The sequence below is a fragment of the Brassica napus genome, chromosome A4 (genome assembly GCF_020379485.1).
Source record: "Brassica napus cultivar Da-Ae chromosome A4, Da-Ae, whole genome shotgun sequence".
Taxonomy (NCBI): domain Eukaryota; kingdom Viridiplantae; phylum Streptophyta; class Magnoliopsida; order Brassicales; family Brassicaceae; genus Brassica; species Brassica napus.
In genome coordinates, this window is record NC_063437.1 from 17,292,856 (window position 1) to 17,309,968 (window position 17,113).

Sequence of the window (17,113 nt, forward strand, 5' to 3'; positions counted from 1 at the left end):
TGTTACTTTGTAATATTTTCAATATTATAAATAAAAAATAGAGAAATGTTATTTCAAGTTCATACATTAAAGTAAAATTTATTTGATTTTAGAGTTTTTATATTTTAAAGAAAAGCCTTTAAAAATATTTTTCCTTTCTAATTATATATGTTCAGTTAAGTAGGCCTAGTTTAATTGTTACGATTGACATATAGGTGTTTAACTAAACACCAATGTTGAACCGATTGGTTCATTGGTTTGGTACAGTTGCTATTCCCGGTTCGGTAGGTGGGGTAGGTGGGAAGTGCAAATGTTGCGGTTGTGCTCCACTTTCGCCGTCTTCAATTCAAGATCGGTAGGTGAAATGACGTGCAATTTGGCAAATTAATCTAAAATTAAACTTGGACAGACCAATCAATTTAGAAAAAGTATTAGACGTATTTCGTAAATATAAAAATATAAAGGACCTACAACATAAATTTAAAAGTATAAATGACCAAAAGTGTAATTAACTTAAACTTTCGGGAAAGTTTCTTAATTATCTGACTTGTTGGGTAAGTCGAAAATATTCGATTAAGTCCCTTTTCTCTTTCTCCAACTCAAACACTTCGGATCCAGCTGAGATTCAAGACGAGTCCTTTCTTGTTCGCGTTCTTTTTAGGGTTTTTCGATTTGGATTAGTGTTTCTTCATCAATGGCGGCTGTTATGGTTAGTTCAGCGGGAGGGTTACTGGCAATGCTCAACGAGCCTCAGCCTTCGTTGAAGCATCATGCGCTCTCGCATCTCAACAACTTGGTCGATCGGTTCTGGCCCGAGATCTCCACTAGCGTCCCAATCATGTAACTTTTCTTGATTTGAGAATTAGGGTTTTTTTAATTTCCCACTTGATCTGGTTTTGGTTTCTGGAGAATTGGAGAGAAAGGTTGTGGATTTGGGTTAGTTGAGCTCGATTTGTGAATGGGTCTTCTTGATTTGGGTTTATTAAGCTCAAATTTAGGAAGATTAAATGGTTAGGTTAAGGTAAAGATTGTGTTTTTATTTGATCTGATTAGCTTTAGCAAGGTTCTGTAGTGATTATTGTGTAATTGAGTTCTAACTTGTTTGCTAGTGGTATAGTTGTAGAGTCTGTGCTGGCAGAGGGAGTAGTTATTTTTGAGACTATTAGTTGTTAGATCTCTACTGTGATTTTTTTTACACCGCTTGACTAATGGGAGTTTCTGTGTGCAGTGAGAGTTTATATGAAGATGAAGAGTTCGATATGCATCAAAGACAGCTGGCTGCTTTGTTGGTGTCTAAGGTACGATCTGGCGTTTGTTTACTTAAGTGGTGTCTGGTTACAGATGATATTTGCCATATAAATGTCAGTGGAAGGATTTGTAATTGTTTCACTGAACGCATGATGGCTGTTTTTCCCCTCGGTAATTTTCTCTTGCTGATGATTGAGTCTTATCTCAGGTTTTCTACTACTTGGGCGAGCTTAATGATTCGTTGTCCTATGCCCTTGGAGCCGGACCCCAGTTTGATGTTTCTGAAGATACTGATTATGTTCATACGCTTCTAGGTGAGGATTGAGAAGCTTTTTTTTTTCTGTGCTTACTCTTTTTCTTTGTGGTTCTCTTAGTATAGTCTCTAGCTAGGGTACTGTTGACTGCAATATGTATGTAAGACAAGAACATATCAAAGTTGGATGAATGTTGCTCACTCAATGCTTCTGTTATGTTTTCAGCCAAAGCTATAGATGAATATGCCAGTCTCAGATCAAAGGCAGTCGAGTCAAATGATATGGTGGACATTGATCCCAGGCTTGAGGCCATTGTTGAAAGAATGCTTGAAAAGTATGTATGCCTACACATCTATTTCTCTGATCATCTTAATGCCTCAGTAATTCTTACGTATTTTTTTCTTCTGCAGATGCATCACTGATGGGAAGTATCAACAGGCCATGGGCATTGCGATAGAATGCCGGAGATTGGATAAGTTGGAGGAAGCTATCGTAAAGAGCGATAATGTTCAGGGGACTTTAGCATATTGCATCAATGTTTCTCATTCCTTTGTTAACCGCAGAGAGTATAGACATGAGGTAAGATAAGACTAATGGTTTCAGACTCAGAAAGTAGGTGTTCTGATACTATTGATAGAGTAGAACAGTGTGGTTCCGCTCTCATGCTTATTTTTGTCTAGCGTGTTTTAGTTTACTCGTATAGAAAGGTGATGACATCCTCGTCTATTCTTTCAGGTGCTTACTTTACTTGTTAAAGTCTACCAGCAGCTGCCTTCTCCTGATTATCTGAGCATTTGTCAATGCCTCATGTTTTTGGATGAACCACAAGGTGTTGCAAGCATATTGGAGAAGCTTCTTCGCTCAGAGAGCAAGGACGATGCTTTATTAGCGTTGCAAATTGCATTTGATCTTGTAGAGAACGAGCACCAGGCCTTTCTCTTGAGTGTTAGGGACCGCCTCCCTGCTCCCAAAACACGCATTGTAGAAACAGTTCAGACCGTTGAAATTACTGATGCTCCAGCTGAGAATCCCTCGGGGGATGTTCAGATGGCGGATGGAGCTCCAGCTCCAACTCCAACTCCAGCCCCAGCTCCAACCATTGTGCACGAGACCGATCCAGTTGACGCTACATATGCTGAAAGGCTAACCAAGATTAAGGGAATTTTATCCGGGGAGACATCTATTCAGCTGACTCTTCAGTTTCTTTACAGCCACAACAAGTAAGTTACTGTTGAAGTTTGAATGTCTTAACACGAGATATTTTTTCTTGTAAAGTCGTTTATCTCAGGAAGTAATCATTTGCTTCGTTGATATATTGTCTTCCTGTAGGTCGGACCTGCTGATACTGAAGACAATCAAACAGTCTGTTGAGATGCGGAACAGTGTTTGCCACAGTGCTACAATATATGCTAACGCCATCATGCATGCTGGAACTACAGTGGACACTTTTCTCAGAGAGAATTTGGTAAATTTTGACTCCCACTATAATATTGTTCGAGGTTGATTGTGTGGGTTTAGTGTTTTTAACTCTCTTCTCATTTTTATTCATCTCTTAATTGACAGGATTGGCTAAGCAGGGCCACCAATTGGGCTAAGTTTAGTGCTACGGCGGGATTAGGTGTTATTCACAGAGGTCACCTTCAACAGGGTAGGTCATTGATGGCTCCATACCTGCCTCAGGGAGGAGCAGGTGGTGGTGGAAGTCCTTATTCGGAAGGAGGAGCTTTGTACGCCCTCGGCCTCATTCATGCAAACCATGGGGAGGGCATCAAACAGTTTCTTCGTGACAGCTTACGCAGTACCAATGTTGAGGTGATTATTTGATATCTTACTTGATATAGTCACTCTCAGTTCTCTGTCAGTCTCTTTGCTTAGAGAGTATGTATTGCGCAATGTGGATGCAGGTCATTCAACATGGAGCTTGCTTAGGTCTTGGGTTGTCAGCACTTGGGACAGCTGATGAAGAGATATATGATGATGTCAAAAGCGTGCTCTATACTGACAGCGCGGTTGCTGGTGAAGCTGCTGGCATCAGCATGGGTTTGTTGTTGGTTGGAACTGCGACTGAAAAGGCAAGTGAGATGCTCGCTTATGCTCATGAGACACAGCACGAGAAGATTATAAGGTAATGTTAAAGGGCCTTTTTTGGTGATGAGGGTCCAACATATCTTGATTTAGCATTTCACTAATCAGCATTGTGGTATGCTTCTTTTAGGGGATTGGCTCTAGGCATAGCTCTTACGGTATACGGCAGGGAAGAAGGAGCCGACACTTTGATTGAGCAGATGACGAGAGATCAAGATCCTATCATCCGTTACGGTGGCATGTACGCACTGGCATTGGCTTACAGTGGAACAGCAAACAACAAGGCAATCCGCCAGTTGCTTCACTTTGCTGTATCTGATGTTAGTGATGATGTTAGAAGGACTGCCGTTCTGGCACTTGGATTTGTCTTGTACTCTGATCCAGAGCAGGTCAGTTTCAGCTGCTCCATTGTTACCATTAACTTCTGTTTCTTTAGTGTTTGCTTATCCTCTTTAATGGATTTCACTGATTGTCTTTTTTTTTGTCTTTACTGTAGACTCCCCGTATTGTATCTTTACTTTCTGAGTCGTACAACCCACATGTTCGCTACGGAGCGGCACTTGCAGTCGGTATTTCATGTGCAGGCACTGGCCTCAGCGAAGCAATATCCTTGTTGGAGCCGCTTACATCAGATGTGGTTGACTTTGTTCGTCAAGGTGCTTTGATTGCAATGGCCATGGTGATGGTCCAAATCAGCGAAGCAAGCGATTCTCGTGTTGGAAAATTCAGGTTAGTACATATCCATTTCTCTTCATCATCGGGAGGTAGAGAATATTATTCGTAGACTTGAGTTTTTGTATATGTTTTTGTAGGCGCCAACTTGAGAAGATCATACTCGACAAGCACGAAGACACAATGAGCAAGATGGGAGCGATTCTGGCCTCTGGTATCCTCGATGCAGGTGGTAGGAACGTTACTATAAGATTACTCTCTAAGACCAAACATGACAAAGTCACTGCTGTTATTGGCCTCGCTGTCTTCAGCCAGTTTTGGTACTGGTACCCTCTGATCTACTTCATTAGCTTGGCCTTCTCACCAACGGCTTTCATCGGATTGAACTACGACCTTAAGGTCCCAAAGTTTGAGTTCATGTCACATGCAAAACCGTCTTTGTTTGAGTACCCAAAGCCCACCACAGTGCCTACAGCCAATACAGCTGCCAAACTTCCAACTGCTGTTCTCTCGACCTCGGTTAAAGCCAAAGCTAGGGCTAAGAAAGATGCAGAGCAGAAAGCTAATGCTGAAAAAGCATCTGGTGCTGAAAAGCCTGTCAGTGAGAGTGGATCCGGAAAAGATAAGGAAGGAGACTCTATGCAGGTAATGTTCTAGGCTCTTATTGTGATTGATTGCCTGATCTGGTTACTTCTTTTCTTACAATCAAATTTTACTGTCAGGTTGATAGCACAGCAACGGTGGAGAAGAAAGCTGTGGAGCCAGAGGCAGCGTTTGAGATTCTAGTAAACCCAGCTAGAGTAGTCCCGGCTCAAGAGAAATACATAAAGTTACTTGAAGACAGCAGATACGTACCAGTGAAGCTAGCTCCATCGGGTTTTGTTCTTCTCAAGGACTTGCGTGAACACGAGCCAGAGGTTCTCTCTCTCACCGATGCACCAACTTCAACAGCTTCTCCTGCAGCTGCGGCTACACAAGGAACTACAGCCTCGGCTATGGCTGTAGATGATGAGCCACAACCTCCACAGGCCTTCGAATACGCTACCTGATTTTAGTTTCTCTTAAAATTAGTGGGAATTTGTTGTTGGTTCTTGTTTGAAATGCAAACGCTGAGGAAAGAGACGCAGAATCTTTGAACTTTTGGTACTTCTTGTCATTTGAAATTGGAATCAAGTTCAACTGCTATCTTGTGGTCGTTTCGTGTAATGATATTTTGAACTTAAGTTTTTGTGTCATTTTGTTTTCATATGGCTCAGTCAAATATCTAACTTCTACAACACTGTTAACTGAATATTATTGGAACAGTCTCTTCTTAAAGCGTTTAATTCATGTAGTAATATAAATCAATTATATAACTATATATTTTATAAAAAAATAAACCGCTAACAAAATGATAAATAACTCCAAAGTTTCTTGATTTTTGTAATGTTTTTCCATCAAGAAATTATTTTGTTCTTTCTTTGAATTGTTTCTCTTTCTGATACGAGTACAGTGGCAGGAGAAGAAGAAGTGCAGGAAGAAGAAGAAGAAGCTATCATTGAACCAAACCGACGCACATTGAACCGGAGGAAGATTCCTAACCGGAAGTATTTGAATTATTAATTATTTGAGCTATTGTCTAATTTCTTGTTTATTGTTGATAAGAAGAGACTTGATCTCCTTGTGTTGAGGAACCAACTCTTCCACTTTTCCATTTTCATGTTAGTGGGAGTTATGACTCCATCTAGGTTGTTTACGTTTTCTATTTAAACAAATAAAAAAAAGACAAAAAGGTATGTCAATCCTACCAACAAAACATTGCGTCTTTTACGTTTAACTCTTGAAGCTATATCTGGGACCATCACTTTCTCTAGTAAATAACCGGTAAATGTGTGTAAGAACTGGCATTCATAAATTAATGAAATAACATAAATATAATATAGTAAAAGATGGAATATATTCATTCTTCATCAAATTTATTTTGTCTATTTGTTTATGGAATTGATGGAATGACTATTTCATTCCATTTAAATTAAATGGTAAAAAATATTTTAGAATTGATGGAATAAGTCATTTCATTCTAAATATTGATAATGTCACCAATAATAATAATTATGTTTTAATGTGTTAGTTATCTAGTGTTTAGGTCTTTCTTTATTGGTATTATTTTATTTGTCAAAGATATTAAAACATTTGAGTTTGGAATGATTGTATCAATATAAGCTTGACGTGTTTCATTAGATAATATCACTAACCATATCTATATAAAATTCTCTAAAATATTAGGACCAGTGGACCATGTCATTTTATATTCTGACACATCATACATGTGGTGTAATGCAAAAAAAAAAAAAGCATATGAAACCATATTAATTGATCTTTTCCCCATTCGTTATTCATAAAATTAACTTATCTAAGTTGTATCCCTTCTATTTAAAACTAGTTGATGCACAGAGAAAACAAATTAAAGATTCATATGTCCACCAAGTGGAAGAACATTCTTTTTATTTTTCTCTACAACAACTCAACGTTTGTATCTTATTTCACGAAATAGACTTTTGTTTCTCCATCATCAAGTAAGATAATGAAGAAATTCAATTCAAGAAAGAGAAAGGTTGTGAGGAAACAATCTCCAAATCTTTTGATATACATCTTACCAACACTTGTGTTCTGTGTAATCTTTGTCCCTCACATCAATCAAACCGTAACCTATCTCTTTCCTTCCGACCAAGAAACCCTAAATCTCACTCTAAAGATTAAACAAGGAGAAACAGATACTTGCACTGGAAGATATGTCTATATCCACAATCTCCCCAGTAGATTCAATGATGATCTGATCGAGAGTTGTGAATCATATGCCGGGTTACGCAATAAGTGTAAGTACCTGGTTAACTCTGGCTTCGGTCCACCGATCTTGGAGGATGATCATAACCACACAACTAGAGTATTAACCACCGAGACTGGTTCTTGGCACTCAACCAATCAGTTCATGCTTGAGGTTATCTTCAGAGAGAAGATGAGACACTATGAGTGTTTGACCAACGATTCCTCCCTTTCTTCTGCGGTCTTCGTCCCGTTCTACGCTGGATTCGACGTGAGACGCTTTTGGGTATACAACGTGAAGCTTAGAGATGAACTCGGTGAAGATCTAGCTCAATGGCTTAGGGAGAGACCTGAGTGGAAGAAAATGTATGGACAAGATCACTTCTTTGTCACGGGACGGGTTGGTCGGGATTTCAGAAGGGTGTCTGATCTAGATTCAGACTGGGGGAACAATCTGATGCGCTTGCCTGAATTTGAGAACATGACTATGTTATCTATCGAGACAAATTCTTGTAGCAACGAGTTTGCGGTTCCTTATCCAACTTACTTCCATCCAAAGACCAGAACCGAGGTTGAGACATGGCAAATGCAAGTGCGAACGGTTCAGAGACGATACTTGTTCTCATTCGTTGGAGCTCCAAGGCCGGAGATGGACGAATCTATAAGAGGAGAGGTTATAAAACAGTGCCTTGCATCACAAGAAAGATGCATGTTTCTTAACTGTGACACACCAAGTAAAGATTGTGGTAACCCGGTTAAGGTAGTGGAAGTGTTTCAAGATTCAATTTTCTGTTTACAACCATCAGGAGATACACCTACAAGGAGATCAACGTTTGATTCGGTTTTAGCCGGTTGTATACCGGTTTTCTTTAGCCTCGATTCGGTTCAGTACAAGTGGCATTTCCCGGTTGATCATACCAAATATTCGGTTTACATTTCGGAAGAAGATGTGAGAGATGGTAAGGTTAGTATTGAGAAGATATTGAGTATGATTAGTGAAGAAGAGATTTTGAGTATGAGGAATGAGGTTGAGAAGATCATACCGAAGATTATCTATGCTAAACCGGGGGCTCTTGGACCGGAGAAGATTGAAGATGCGTTTGAAATTGCGGTGAGTAGGGTTCTTGAGAGAGTGTCATCATTATTCAAGAATCAAGATAATGACCAAAATCTAGCAATGACATAAATGGTTCATAATATATATTTTTTAAATGCCTTTTGCTACTAAAATAAAAATCTTCATTCAAAAGAATAATATAATTTCCTTACAATTAATATACATAAATGGTTCACAAGAGTGATAAAATCTCTCTTTCTTCTTTTTCAAAATTTTCTTATTTATTACATATAATAATAATTATATTGTTATTTTTTAATAGAGATCTTTATTTTTTAAAAAAATATAGAGATATACATTAGAAATGATCTAAATCGAATTGTAAATTTGCTCTAAATGGAATTCTAAATTAAGATAGATAGTTGCAACATGACTCTTTCCACTTCCTGAGTTGCATGATTGAGATTTCCAAATTTGATTAGACAATAAGAACACGATAACCGCTCGAAATCGAAATAACCGGTAGGAAAAGTATTGGTTTGGCACAAACAACTTTTGGTTAAAAGAAGAATCATGCTTTTCAGTTAAATCGTGGATCCAACGGTCCGTAACTGGTCTTTACCAAATACCCGCCCGTAAAGATCCGACCCGGTAGATTCTCTCTCTCTCTCTCTCTCTCTCTCTCTCTCTCGCCTAACTTCAAAAAAAAAAAAATCTGCGAAAACTGAAAAGAAAAATTCAGAGAACGAATCAAGCCTGAGAAGCTTCTTCAGCCTGCATAATTTGATCTCTCATTCGTTTTGCCTTCGTAAATTGAACCAATCATCGCCGATTGATTCAGTTCTCTCATCCGATTCCGATCAGTGTAATTAGGGATTTGTGATTATTCTAATCCGATCCATCGTGGTGATGAAATTCGAAGACTTGATTCCGTTGCGTAGCTTCCGAGACAATTGTTGATGGAAAGAGAAACGGAGCCAAGCTCTTCGACAAAGCTGAGAAGAGGCGATCGAGAAGAAGAAGATGTGAAGGTTATCGAGTGGGAAGAATTCGACAATGAGCTCACTCGGTTATGGAGTCTTTCCTCTGCTCTGAAGTTAGCCACAGAGAAGAAGCTAACCTTACAGCCAAAACTCGAGTCTCTCATTCAGGTTTCTTTCTCTTACCCATGTGTTGTCCTTTTTGAGCTTGTCTGGTTTTGATTTGAAAGCATCAGTGTTTGGCATTGTATTAAGGAGTGTTGATGAATCTTAGCTAGAAACTCATTCAAAGCTATGACCTTTTTGTTGTTGAGTGTTATTGTTTTCGATGCATTGCTTAGTTACCGTTTGAGACTTTCACTGTAAGAGGTTTATTGTGAGGACCGGAGCTACTGGCCTTATGTTGTCTGGTCTGAAAGCATTAATCTTTATTTAGTGGCATTGTCTTAAAGCTATTTTAATGAGGACCAGTTGTGTGGTTATTACACCGAAGCTATGGTCTTTTGTTGTGTAGTCGTATTGTTTTTGATGCATTAATTGGTTAGCGTTCGAGGCTTTATTGTGATGCATCTTGCTTTTATTATCTCTTACGTTGTCTACTCGATGAGCTTTAATTGATTAGCCCGCGGATTAGCGGGCGGCTAAATTTCGGGCAGGTTAGTGCTGAATCATTGAGACGTACTAATGAGCTTGAAGAGATGCGTCAGAGGCTGGAAGCAAAGAAATTGATGGTTGACAAGACGTCAGTTACTTGCAAAGTTACTGAGCAGGATGTTAAAAAGAAAGAGGATGATCTCAGTGCAGAGGTTAGGTCTTTGCTTGTAGGCGGCACAACCCTTTCCATCGCTAAAACCAAATTGCAGGTAATAATCATTTTCTTAGAGAGGCAAATGCATCATATTGGACTATGGTGTTTGGCTATTTGTGTGTGGTGTGTCTATTTTCGTTTTTCAGCTTAAGTTTTCTTCATTCAACTGTCTCGTTGTTCTATTATGAGTAAATGATTTGATGACAGTTGTCTCAAGAAAGCAAACTGGTTTTCTGATATAGGTTCTCCTTGCTTTGATCAACTGATGAATGGTTGAATCGTAGATGATTTATTTAAGCTTTCTTTTTTCTGTTGCAGGAGTCAAACTGCCAACTAGAAGGAGAGAGTGGTTATTCTCATCTAAAAACTGTAACGAATAAGCTTAGGAAGAGGCAGCAGTATATGGTATCTCAAGTTTCATTTATCTACCCTTTGAAGATCGAGGCTGGACCTTCGCAAGACCAGGAACTGGAATCATTTCCAGGTGGCAGTAGATTAGGTCAGTTGTGTATTTTCACTCTTAAAAGCTTACTATAAGAAGTAAGAAGATAGATTTTGATGAGAACGAGACCAACTCCTTTACATCTTCCAGTGCACGCCTTTTGTTGTCGTTAGTGTTTGAAAAGAAGTTTTTTTAGTGCAGCATCTAACCTTCTTGACTTGTTTATATCTTGTCTATGGCTTTAGTAGGGACTAAGCCTGTGAGTCAAGGATCCGTGAGAATTCTGGGGTTGCCTTTTAGTATGGCCCCATTTACAAAGATGAGCTTCTTCACTGACAAGAAAGAAGTTCAGAAGTCGGCAACTGCCCTAGGATATGTAGCTCATGTATGTTCCGTTCTCTTTTCTCACTACCTATATAGGCATTAAAACTTTCTTCATACTTCAATTTTTCTGTGTGCGGCCTTATATTTGTTGTGCATTCTAAGAAACGAACCTTATTTGGTTTTGAAGTTCTTGATAGAAAGTACTAAAGGCTTCTTGCTTTGATTTTGCAGGCCGTTTCTCTGTTAGCTCCTTACTTGGGAGTGCCTATTCGTTATCCTTTGCGCTTAGGTGGTTCCAAAACATATATTCGGGACTATGCGCCTTACATTGAGCCTTCAGCCTCTGATATGTCTCCAGTTTCCACACTTTCCGAAAATGCTAAATTTGTAGAGTTCCCTCTGTTTCTGGATGGTCAAGATACAACTCGAGCTGCTTATGCTGTCTTCTTATTAAACAAGGTTAGTTAAAAGAAAGTTCTGTAGTTTTTTGTTCCTCTTGGTTATTCTTGAAAGCTCATTTACTTCTCCCTTCAACTAACCATAGTATCACATCACAGAACATCGAGCAACTCTTGAACTTTGTTGGAGAAAGTAGTCTAGGACCACGTCAGGTTCTAGCTAACCTCAAGGAGCTGATCAGGATCATCCAGTCGCCAGATTATATATATTCTTGATGATGATGATGACGACAAAATAAGGATGATGATCGGATATTCAACACTGTTAGTCTCCTCTTGTAGATGGATCCATTCCTTCTCAGATCTCACACAGATTCAGTGTCTCTTACATCTTCTCAAGACAACACTTTGTGGAAGTTAAAAAAGGTCAGATTATTTATTCGTTAGAGAAGGTTTAGACATGGACATTCACTTTAGGATGAGACTCCTCTCTCTAGGTGTGATGTTATTGAAGACTTGAAGTGGAGAATAAACGAAAGCTTAGTCTAGTTTCTTATAAGTTCTAACAGATGTATCTCATTTTTGTTTTGTTTTTCCCCCTTTTTGTATCATTTGAAATATGTTTGAATTTGTACTTTTATGAGCATTTTTCATGTGACTCGTACAAGTTTCAACGCACTGTTGAATGTTGGGATGTGTAACAATGCATGATGTTGATGACTCAAAGGCAACAACAAAACACAAGACCAAGGGTAAAAAGGGAAAAGTAAAAAAGAGAGAATGGTGGACCAATAGTAAACTTGTGCGAGGATCGTCCTTTAATGCTCAAAAGCTCTCTTTAACTTTCCTCAGCATCTCACTTTTCTTTTTACGCTGCTCTCTCTCTCTAAAAACCAAGAAACCTCTAAATTAGAGTACAGAGATAAGGTTTGTTCACTCTTTTAGTTCACTTTTAGTGTTGACACAACAATGGTGAGTTCCTCAACGACGATCTCTGCTTCTACTGCATCAAAGTCTCGATCTCTTACTCCCCAAAGGAAGATTACACTCAAGGTCAAGACCCAACAGGTCTCTTTCTCTCTGCATCTTCTCAAGATAGCTGCCCTGAGATTTTAGTGTTCGGTGTTCTCTTTCCTTAAATAGAAACTTCTCTTATGCTCTTGCTCCTGCTCGATCTGGCTAACTTTCCTTAAACAGAAGAATATCACCTTCTATGCTTTTTTGAAGTTAAAAGAATAGTGGTTACAACATTTTGTTTTAAAAAATTCTTGATATTATTTAGAAACTCTATTATTTATAACAAGAACTAAATTGAAACTCTCACATGTGTTTTAAACAAGGATGGAAGAGAGGATGTTTATAAGATTGGTTATAATGCACATATGAAGAAACTGATGGATGCATGCTGCACCAAGAGAAACTTTGAGAAAGACACTGTCAGATTCATCTTCGGTCGTAAAGAGCTCAAGCCACGACAAACTCCTGCTCAGGTTCCTTTTTTAAATTTAAAATTTCACCCTCCCCTACCCATTTTTAATCCTTGTAATTTTTGCGGATTCAAGGTTAATTAATATAATTGTTTATCACAGCTGATGATGGAAGAAGGAGATATCATTGATCTTGTCACCGAACAAGGTGGTGGCTAATCTCGCCGGAACAAGGAAGATATTTTTAGGCCTTTTTTAGTTTAAAAGACTTTTTAAACTATTAAACAATTTCATTATTAGACTTGTAATTTCTGGTTTGTAGTTGCTGTTGCATCTTATTATCTGAAACGTTGTTGTCCGGTTGATTTTAGTTCGTATTGTCGAGGAAATTAATAACAGTCAGTTTTCTCTATCTCTCGGTAGTTGTGGTTTGAATAATTAAATTTTCAGAACAGGAATATTGATACCCGAACAAATCTCTGTCTCTTTATCGTACAGCTCTAACTTTGACTTCTTACGTTTACATTCATGTGGATTTTTTTTTTTGGTCAAATACATTCATGTGGATTATGTGATTAGTTTTGTTTGAAAACATATATAAGTTACACAAACTATGATCTTTGTTACTACTCGAGAAATTTCAACATTTCTTTAACCGGTGTACCAAGTTTCTGGTTAAATTGGTGAAAATGTAGAACACAAAAACGAGTTGAAGAAACATATTACTAATGAACAAAATCCTCTCTTTTTTTTTTCGTCAATTGAAATTTTCGTTAAAAGGGCTGACAGCCCAACTAACACATTACAAAAGGCCAAGTAAACGGTCCAAAAAAACGCAAATCACAAACCGAGCCCAAGGCCCACCTACGACACCCGATCAACCCAAAGAAGCCCCGTCGCCGTGCGGACAAACGCTACGGCTCCGACGTCGCCCCCCTTCGGAACATCACCAGGTAAACCAACCGTCGATTCACCGAAGAGAATCGGAAACCACTCAATCCACACATCACCACCGCAAACGCCTTCCACTCCGGTGAAAACTAAACTCGGAGAGCGTCAATCGCGAGTTCGAGATCTCATCCGGCACCGTTCAAACCCATCACCGAGATAGAAGCTTCGTGCAACCCAACACAGTTAACCGTGGTCGAGCTTCGAACACCCTCCTACGGGATCTCCACCCACCCAAACAAACCAGAACCGTAAAACTAAAAGAAAGATGAGAACAAACCCTAAAACGAAACCTAGGGACCAAAGGCGGCGAGGCAAAGCAACGAAACGCTTTCACCCCCGGGATCTAGACCGACGACGTCAGAGCTAAGGTAGCCTCTACCTCGCGGGGACAGGATCCGGCGTCGATGGAGCTAAAGGAGCCTCCGCCTCCCGGAGACAAAACCAAATAACCGAACGAGAAACCTCACCGCGCTTTCCTCACCCCGACCGCGCCCTTGCGCCAGAGACAGAACCGCCATGGACGGCCTTGTTCCAGAGCTCAAGCAAGGCGGCTAGAAGAGGAGACGAAACCAAAGCTGAAATCAACAGCTTTACTGGTGGCTGGAAGGCTCCGGTGACGGCACGCGCGCTAACGCGCCGCCAGTCACCGGACCCGATAACAGATCTGCTTTCTCTTTCTTAAACTCTCTCTCTAATGTTCCTTGAACAAAATCCTCTCAAACGGCTGTTTTTGTTATCTATACTATTAAAGCAGGATCCTATTGTCATAATTACCTTAGGGGCATATTTCCTTCACTAACATTGCATGTTTCATTAAGGGCAATTAAGTAATATTAATAAAAATCTATATTGAGTCATTATTTTTGGATCCAGCCCAAATCAAATCTCTCTTGGGCAATTTGGGCCTATTAAAAAATCAGATTCAATTCTCACTTTTTTTTTTCCTTTGGGCCATTGAGTCCAAGTTCAAATAATTTTTTTTCAACTATTCTTAATTATTATTTTTTTCTTTTCTTAATATAATTTAAGCATTCATAAAAATAATTGAATTTTTTTATTGAAAAGTATAAATCTTTATTAAAAGTATATAATTTTTTAATTAAAATATTTACCCCATAATAAAATTAATTTATCAGAGTTATACCAACTTAATTCATTAAAAAAATAAAGTAATTTTTTTTAACATAAATAGTCATTTAAAATGAAATACGATAAATAAAGATAAAAATTTTAAGTCTTTTATAAAATAAAACACAAATATATGAAAATGTGACATTTACTAAATATTTGTCAATTGAAAAAAAATAAAAAAAATAAACCCGCGCTTTGAAAGCGCGGGTCAAAATCTAGTAATTCACTTAAATTAGATGCATTCTTTTGTGTAGTAAGAATAATTACTTTGTGAATTGACTGACACCAAATTTTAAAGATATCTAGTGTCTACTTTCAGTAGAGATGTCAAAATATGTTAAATTTGTGAGTAAATTTAACCATCAACCAATCGGAACCCTTAATTCTAGTGAGTTGAAAATTTGGATATTAACAGAAGCTTTATAATTTTACTATCATGTGATTTTAGCAAATAAACTTCCATACATGATACATCCTGTTCTGTATTCATAACCAGAAAGACCTATTGTGAATCTAACGTCCACATATATCTTTACGAATGCACTATTTAAACTAGGCCTGGGCATTCGGGGTCCCAATCGGGTTTCGGTTTTATCCAATCGGGTTTCGGTTTTTCGGGTTCATCAAAATCAGTCCCATTCGGATTATATGAAAGTTCGGTTCGGGACCGGTTCGGGTTCTATCGGGTTCGGGTCGGGGTTAGTGAATCTTCAAAGAACCGATACAACCCAATATACTTTCGGGTTCGGGTCCCAATCGGTTTTTCGGTTTAAAAGTACCTGATTTTTACCTATTTTATAACCAAAACATGAGTAAAATCGGTTCTTCAGTTTTAAAATACCTGATTTGTACCTATTTTGTAACCAAAACTTAAGTAAAATCGATTCAAAAATAAGGAACATCAACCATGATCATTCAAAATCAAACGAAAAGTAAACATATTTACTGATAAAAAGAAAACCAAATAAATAAAAGCATAAAACGAAAACCAAATTCTCATGAAATGAGAAATATTGTTTAACGAAAACAAAATTTAAATCTAAATACTTCAAGATTCAACGGCCATCTTTAACCATCAACCTTCATGTAATAAAACCACCAACCTTCATGTAATAGATAAGTATTTTAGATGTTCAATATTTCTTAATGTATTTTGGATACATATTAGGAATTGAGATCATGTTTGGTACAAGATCTTTTCGAGGTTTTGAATGTTTCGGGTTCTATCGGATATCCATTTAGATTCGGATTCGGTTCGGATAATACCCATAACCCAAAATACCACAAAACAAGACCCATTCGGTATTTACATCGGGTTCGGATCGGTTCGGATTCATTTTTATCGGATCGGATTCGGTTCGAATTTTCGGGTTCGGTTTATTTGCCCAGCCCTAATTTAAACTAATAACAATAATCTTTTTTTTTGTTAAAACTAACAAACAGTAGCTATAATTGTAAAACTAAGTTCTTGCTAAAATGACGTAACTAAGGAACCCTCTTAAACTATTAACTTTATTTAGCGTACAAAATCAACCATTATATAAAGCACCAACAGAAACTTCGAAATCTACAAAAAAGAAGAAGCAAGTGAATAAACAAAACTAAGTGAAAACCCATTTAGGTCACTTCTTCTTCTTAAAGATTCATGGCGACGTTGAAGACGATCTCGGTTTTGTATCTCGTTCTATCAATTATTCTAGTTTTCGAGGGGATTGCGATAAGCACGGAGGATGTTTCATCCCAAGAAAATAGCTCGGAGAATGTTATAAGCTATGATGCTATGCGTGCGAATCATGCATGGGGATGCTCTCCCAAGTACCCTCAGTTTTGTAATAAAACTCAGGCAAATCCATATACGAATCCGAAAGTTTGAAATTATTAAAGATTAATGGAATACTCCAAGATAGAAATCAACGAAGAGATTACTGGAGGAGGGGGAGGGGGATGGGTTATGTCTTCTTTTATATAAATTCAAATTTTCTTACCGCACTACCTCTGTTTCATATTAAGTGTTATTTTGTCATTTTTTTCTTGTTACAAAAAGAGAGTCATTTTAGAAATTCAATGCAACTTTCAGCTTAAAATTAATTATAAATGCATTGATTTTATAAATAATTTTATTTATCTCAAATACTATAGGTTGAATATGTGTAATTAATAAGAACTTTAATGCATTTCAATCATTTTCTTAATGTGTAAAAAAATGTCAAAATGACATTTATTATGAAACGGAGGGAGTATTTAATATTCCTGTATTTTTAGTTTTATCATTCCATGAGAAAAATGAAAACAAATTGTAATTCGATTATCTTAAGATTACATTTATGGGAAAATATACTATTGATGAAAGCGATCAGTCATAGTAAATGTATATGGAATTACGTACACAACTGTATTTTATATGTTACTATTTGTTAACAACTTGTATTTATACATATTTAGATTCGAGTGATACATCCATGAATCATGATGTTAACACAAACTTATAAGTTATTAAGTTATATGTTAAAATGCGATAACCTAACCCGGAGGTGCTAGCTGCCTAGCTCTACTGG

The 17,113-nt window shown here is 37.8% G+C and overlaps 4 protein-coding genes across 5 annotated transcripts; all 4 read left to right on the forward strand.

The window, feature by feature from the left end:
* The first annotated feature begins 558 nt into the window (after nucleotides 1-558).
* LOC106447099 (26S proteasome non-ATPase regulatory subunit 1 homolog A) lies at nucleotides 559-5,484 on the forward strand. Its single transcript, XM_013888959.2, has 13 exons — nucleotides 559-819; nucleotides 1,208-1,277; nucleotides 1,436-1,541; nucleotides 1,707-1,815; nucleotides 1,892-2,060; nucleotides 2,217-2,701; nucleotides 2,811-2,946; nucleotides 3,045-3,293; nucleotides 3,386-3,606; nucleotides 3,697-3,955; nucleotides 4,063-4,295; nucleotides 4,379-4,883; nucleotides 4,961-5,484. Exons 1-13 carry the CDS (start codon nucleotides 674-676, stop codon nucleotides 5,285-5,287), a joined length of 3,015 nt encoding a protein of 1,004 aa, XP_013744413.2. The 5' UTR covers nucleotides 559-673; the 3' UTR covers nucleotides 5,288-5,484.
* Nucleotides 5,485-6,701: 1,217 nt separating this feature from the next.
* Nucleotides 6,702-8,695, forward strand: LOC106447101 (probable xyloglucan galactosyltransferase GT13). Its single transcript, XM_013888960.2, has one exon. It carries the CDS (start codon nucleotides 6,802-6,804, stop codon nucleotides 8,224-8,226), a length of 1,425 nt encoding a protein of 474 aa, XP_013744414.2. The 5' UTR covers nucleotides 6,702-6,801; the 3' UTR covers nucleotides 8,227-8,695.
* A 115-nt stretch (nucleotides 8,696-8,810) lies between these two features.
* Nucleotides 8,811-11,769, forward strand: LOC106447102 (UV radiation resistance-associated gene protein-like). Of its 2 annotated transcripts, none has more exons than XM_048778410.1 (6): nucleotides 8,811-9,248; nucleotides 9,734-9,940; nucleotides 10,204-10,384; nucleotides 10,573-10,712; nucleotides 10,883-11,110; nucleotides 11,209-11,769. In XM_048778410.1, the coding sequence occupies exons 1-6, from the start codon at nucleotides 9,057-9,059 to the stop codon at nucleotides 11,323-11,325; spliced, it is 1,065 nt and encodes a 354-aa protein (XP_048634367.1). In that variant the 5' UTR covers nucleotides 8,811-9,056; the 3' UTR covers nucleotides 11,326-11,769. The 2 variants fall into 2 exon arrangements, with proteins under 2 accessions (XP_048634367.1, XP_048634368.1); XM_048778411.1 differs by having other exon boundaries at nucleotides 10,576-10,712.
* Nucleotides 11,770-11,902: 133 nt separating this feature from the next.
* LOC106356518 (small ubiquitin-related modifier 5-like) lies at nucleotides 11,903-12,885 on the forward strand. The gene is made up of 3 exons (XM_013796259.3): nucleotides 11,903-12,117; nucleotides 12,390-12,539; nucleotides 12,639-12,885. The coding sequence occupies exons 1-3, from the start codon at nucleotides 12,019-12,021 to the stop codon at nucleotides 12,693-12,695; spliced, it is 306 nt and encodes a 101-aa protein (XP_013651713.1). The 5' UTR covers nucleotides 11,903-12,018; the 3' UTR covers nucleotides 12,696-12,885.
* The last annotated feature ends 4,228 nt before the right edge of the window (nucleotides 12,886-17,113 follow it).

Bases quoted from the DNA above. Each gene is read 5' to 3' on its own strand.
- LOC106447099 (XM_013888959.2), top strand. From the start codon at position 674: ATGGCGGCTGTTATGGTTAGTTCAGCGGGAGGGTTACTGGCAATGCTC. The intron at 2,947-3,044 runs GTAAATTTTGAC...CTTAATTGACAG, and splicing joins CTTTTCTCAGAGAGAATTTG to GATTGGCTAAGCAGGGCCAC. The intron at 3,956-4,062 runs GTCAGTTTCAGC...TCTTTACTGTAG, and splicing joins TGTACTCTGATCCAGAGCAG to ACTCCCCGTATTGTATCTTT.
- LOC106447101 (XM_013888960.2), top strand. From the start codon at position 6,802: ATGAAGAAATTCAATTCAAGAAAGAGAAAGGTTGTGAGGAAACAATCT.
- LOC106447102 (XM_048778410.1), top strand. From the start codon at position 9,057: ATGGAAAGAGAAACGGAGCCAAGCTCTTCGACAAAGCTGAGAAGAGGC. The intron at 9,249-9,733 runs GTTTCTTTCTCT...AATTTCGGGCAG, and splicing joins AACTCGAGTCTCTCATTCAG to GTTAGTGCTGAATCATTGAG. The intron at 10,713-10,882 runs GTATGTTCCGTT...TTGATTTTGCAG, and splicing joins CCCTAGGATATGTAGCTCAT to GCCGTTTCTCTGTTAGCTCC.
- LOC106356518 (XM_013796259.3), top strand. From the start codon at position 12,019: ATGGTGAGTTCCTCAACGACGATCTCTGCTTCTACTGCATCAAAGTCT. The intron at 12,118-12,389 runs GTCTCTTTCTCT...GTTTTAAACAAG, and splicing joins TCAAGGTCAAGACCCAACAG to GATGGAAGAGAGGATGTTTA. The intron at 12,540-12,638 runs GTTCCTTTTTTA...TGTTTATCACAG, and splicing joins CACGACAAACTCCTGCTCAG to CTGATGATGGAAGAAGGAGA.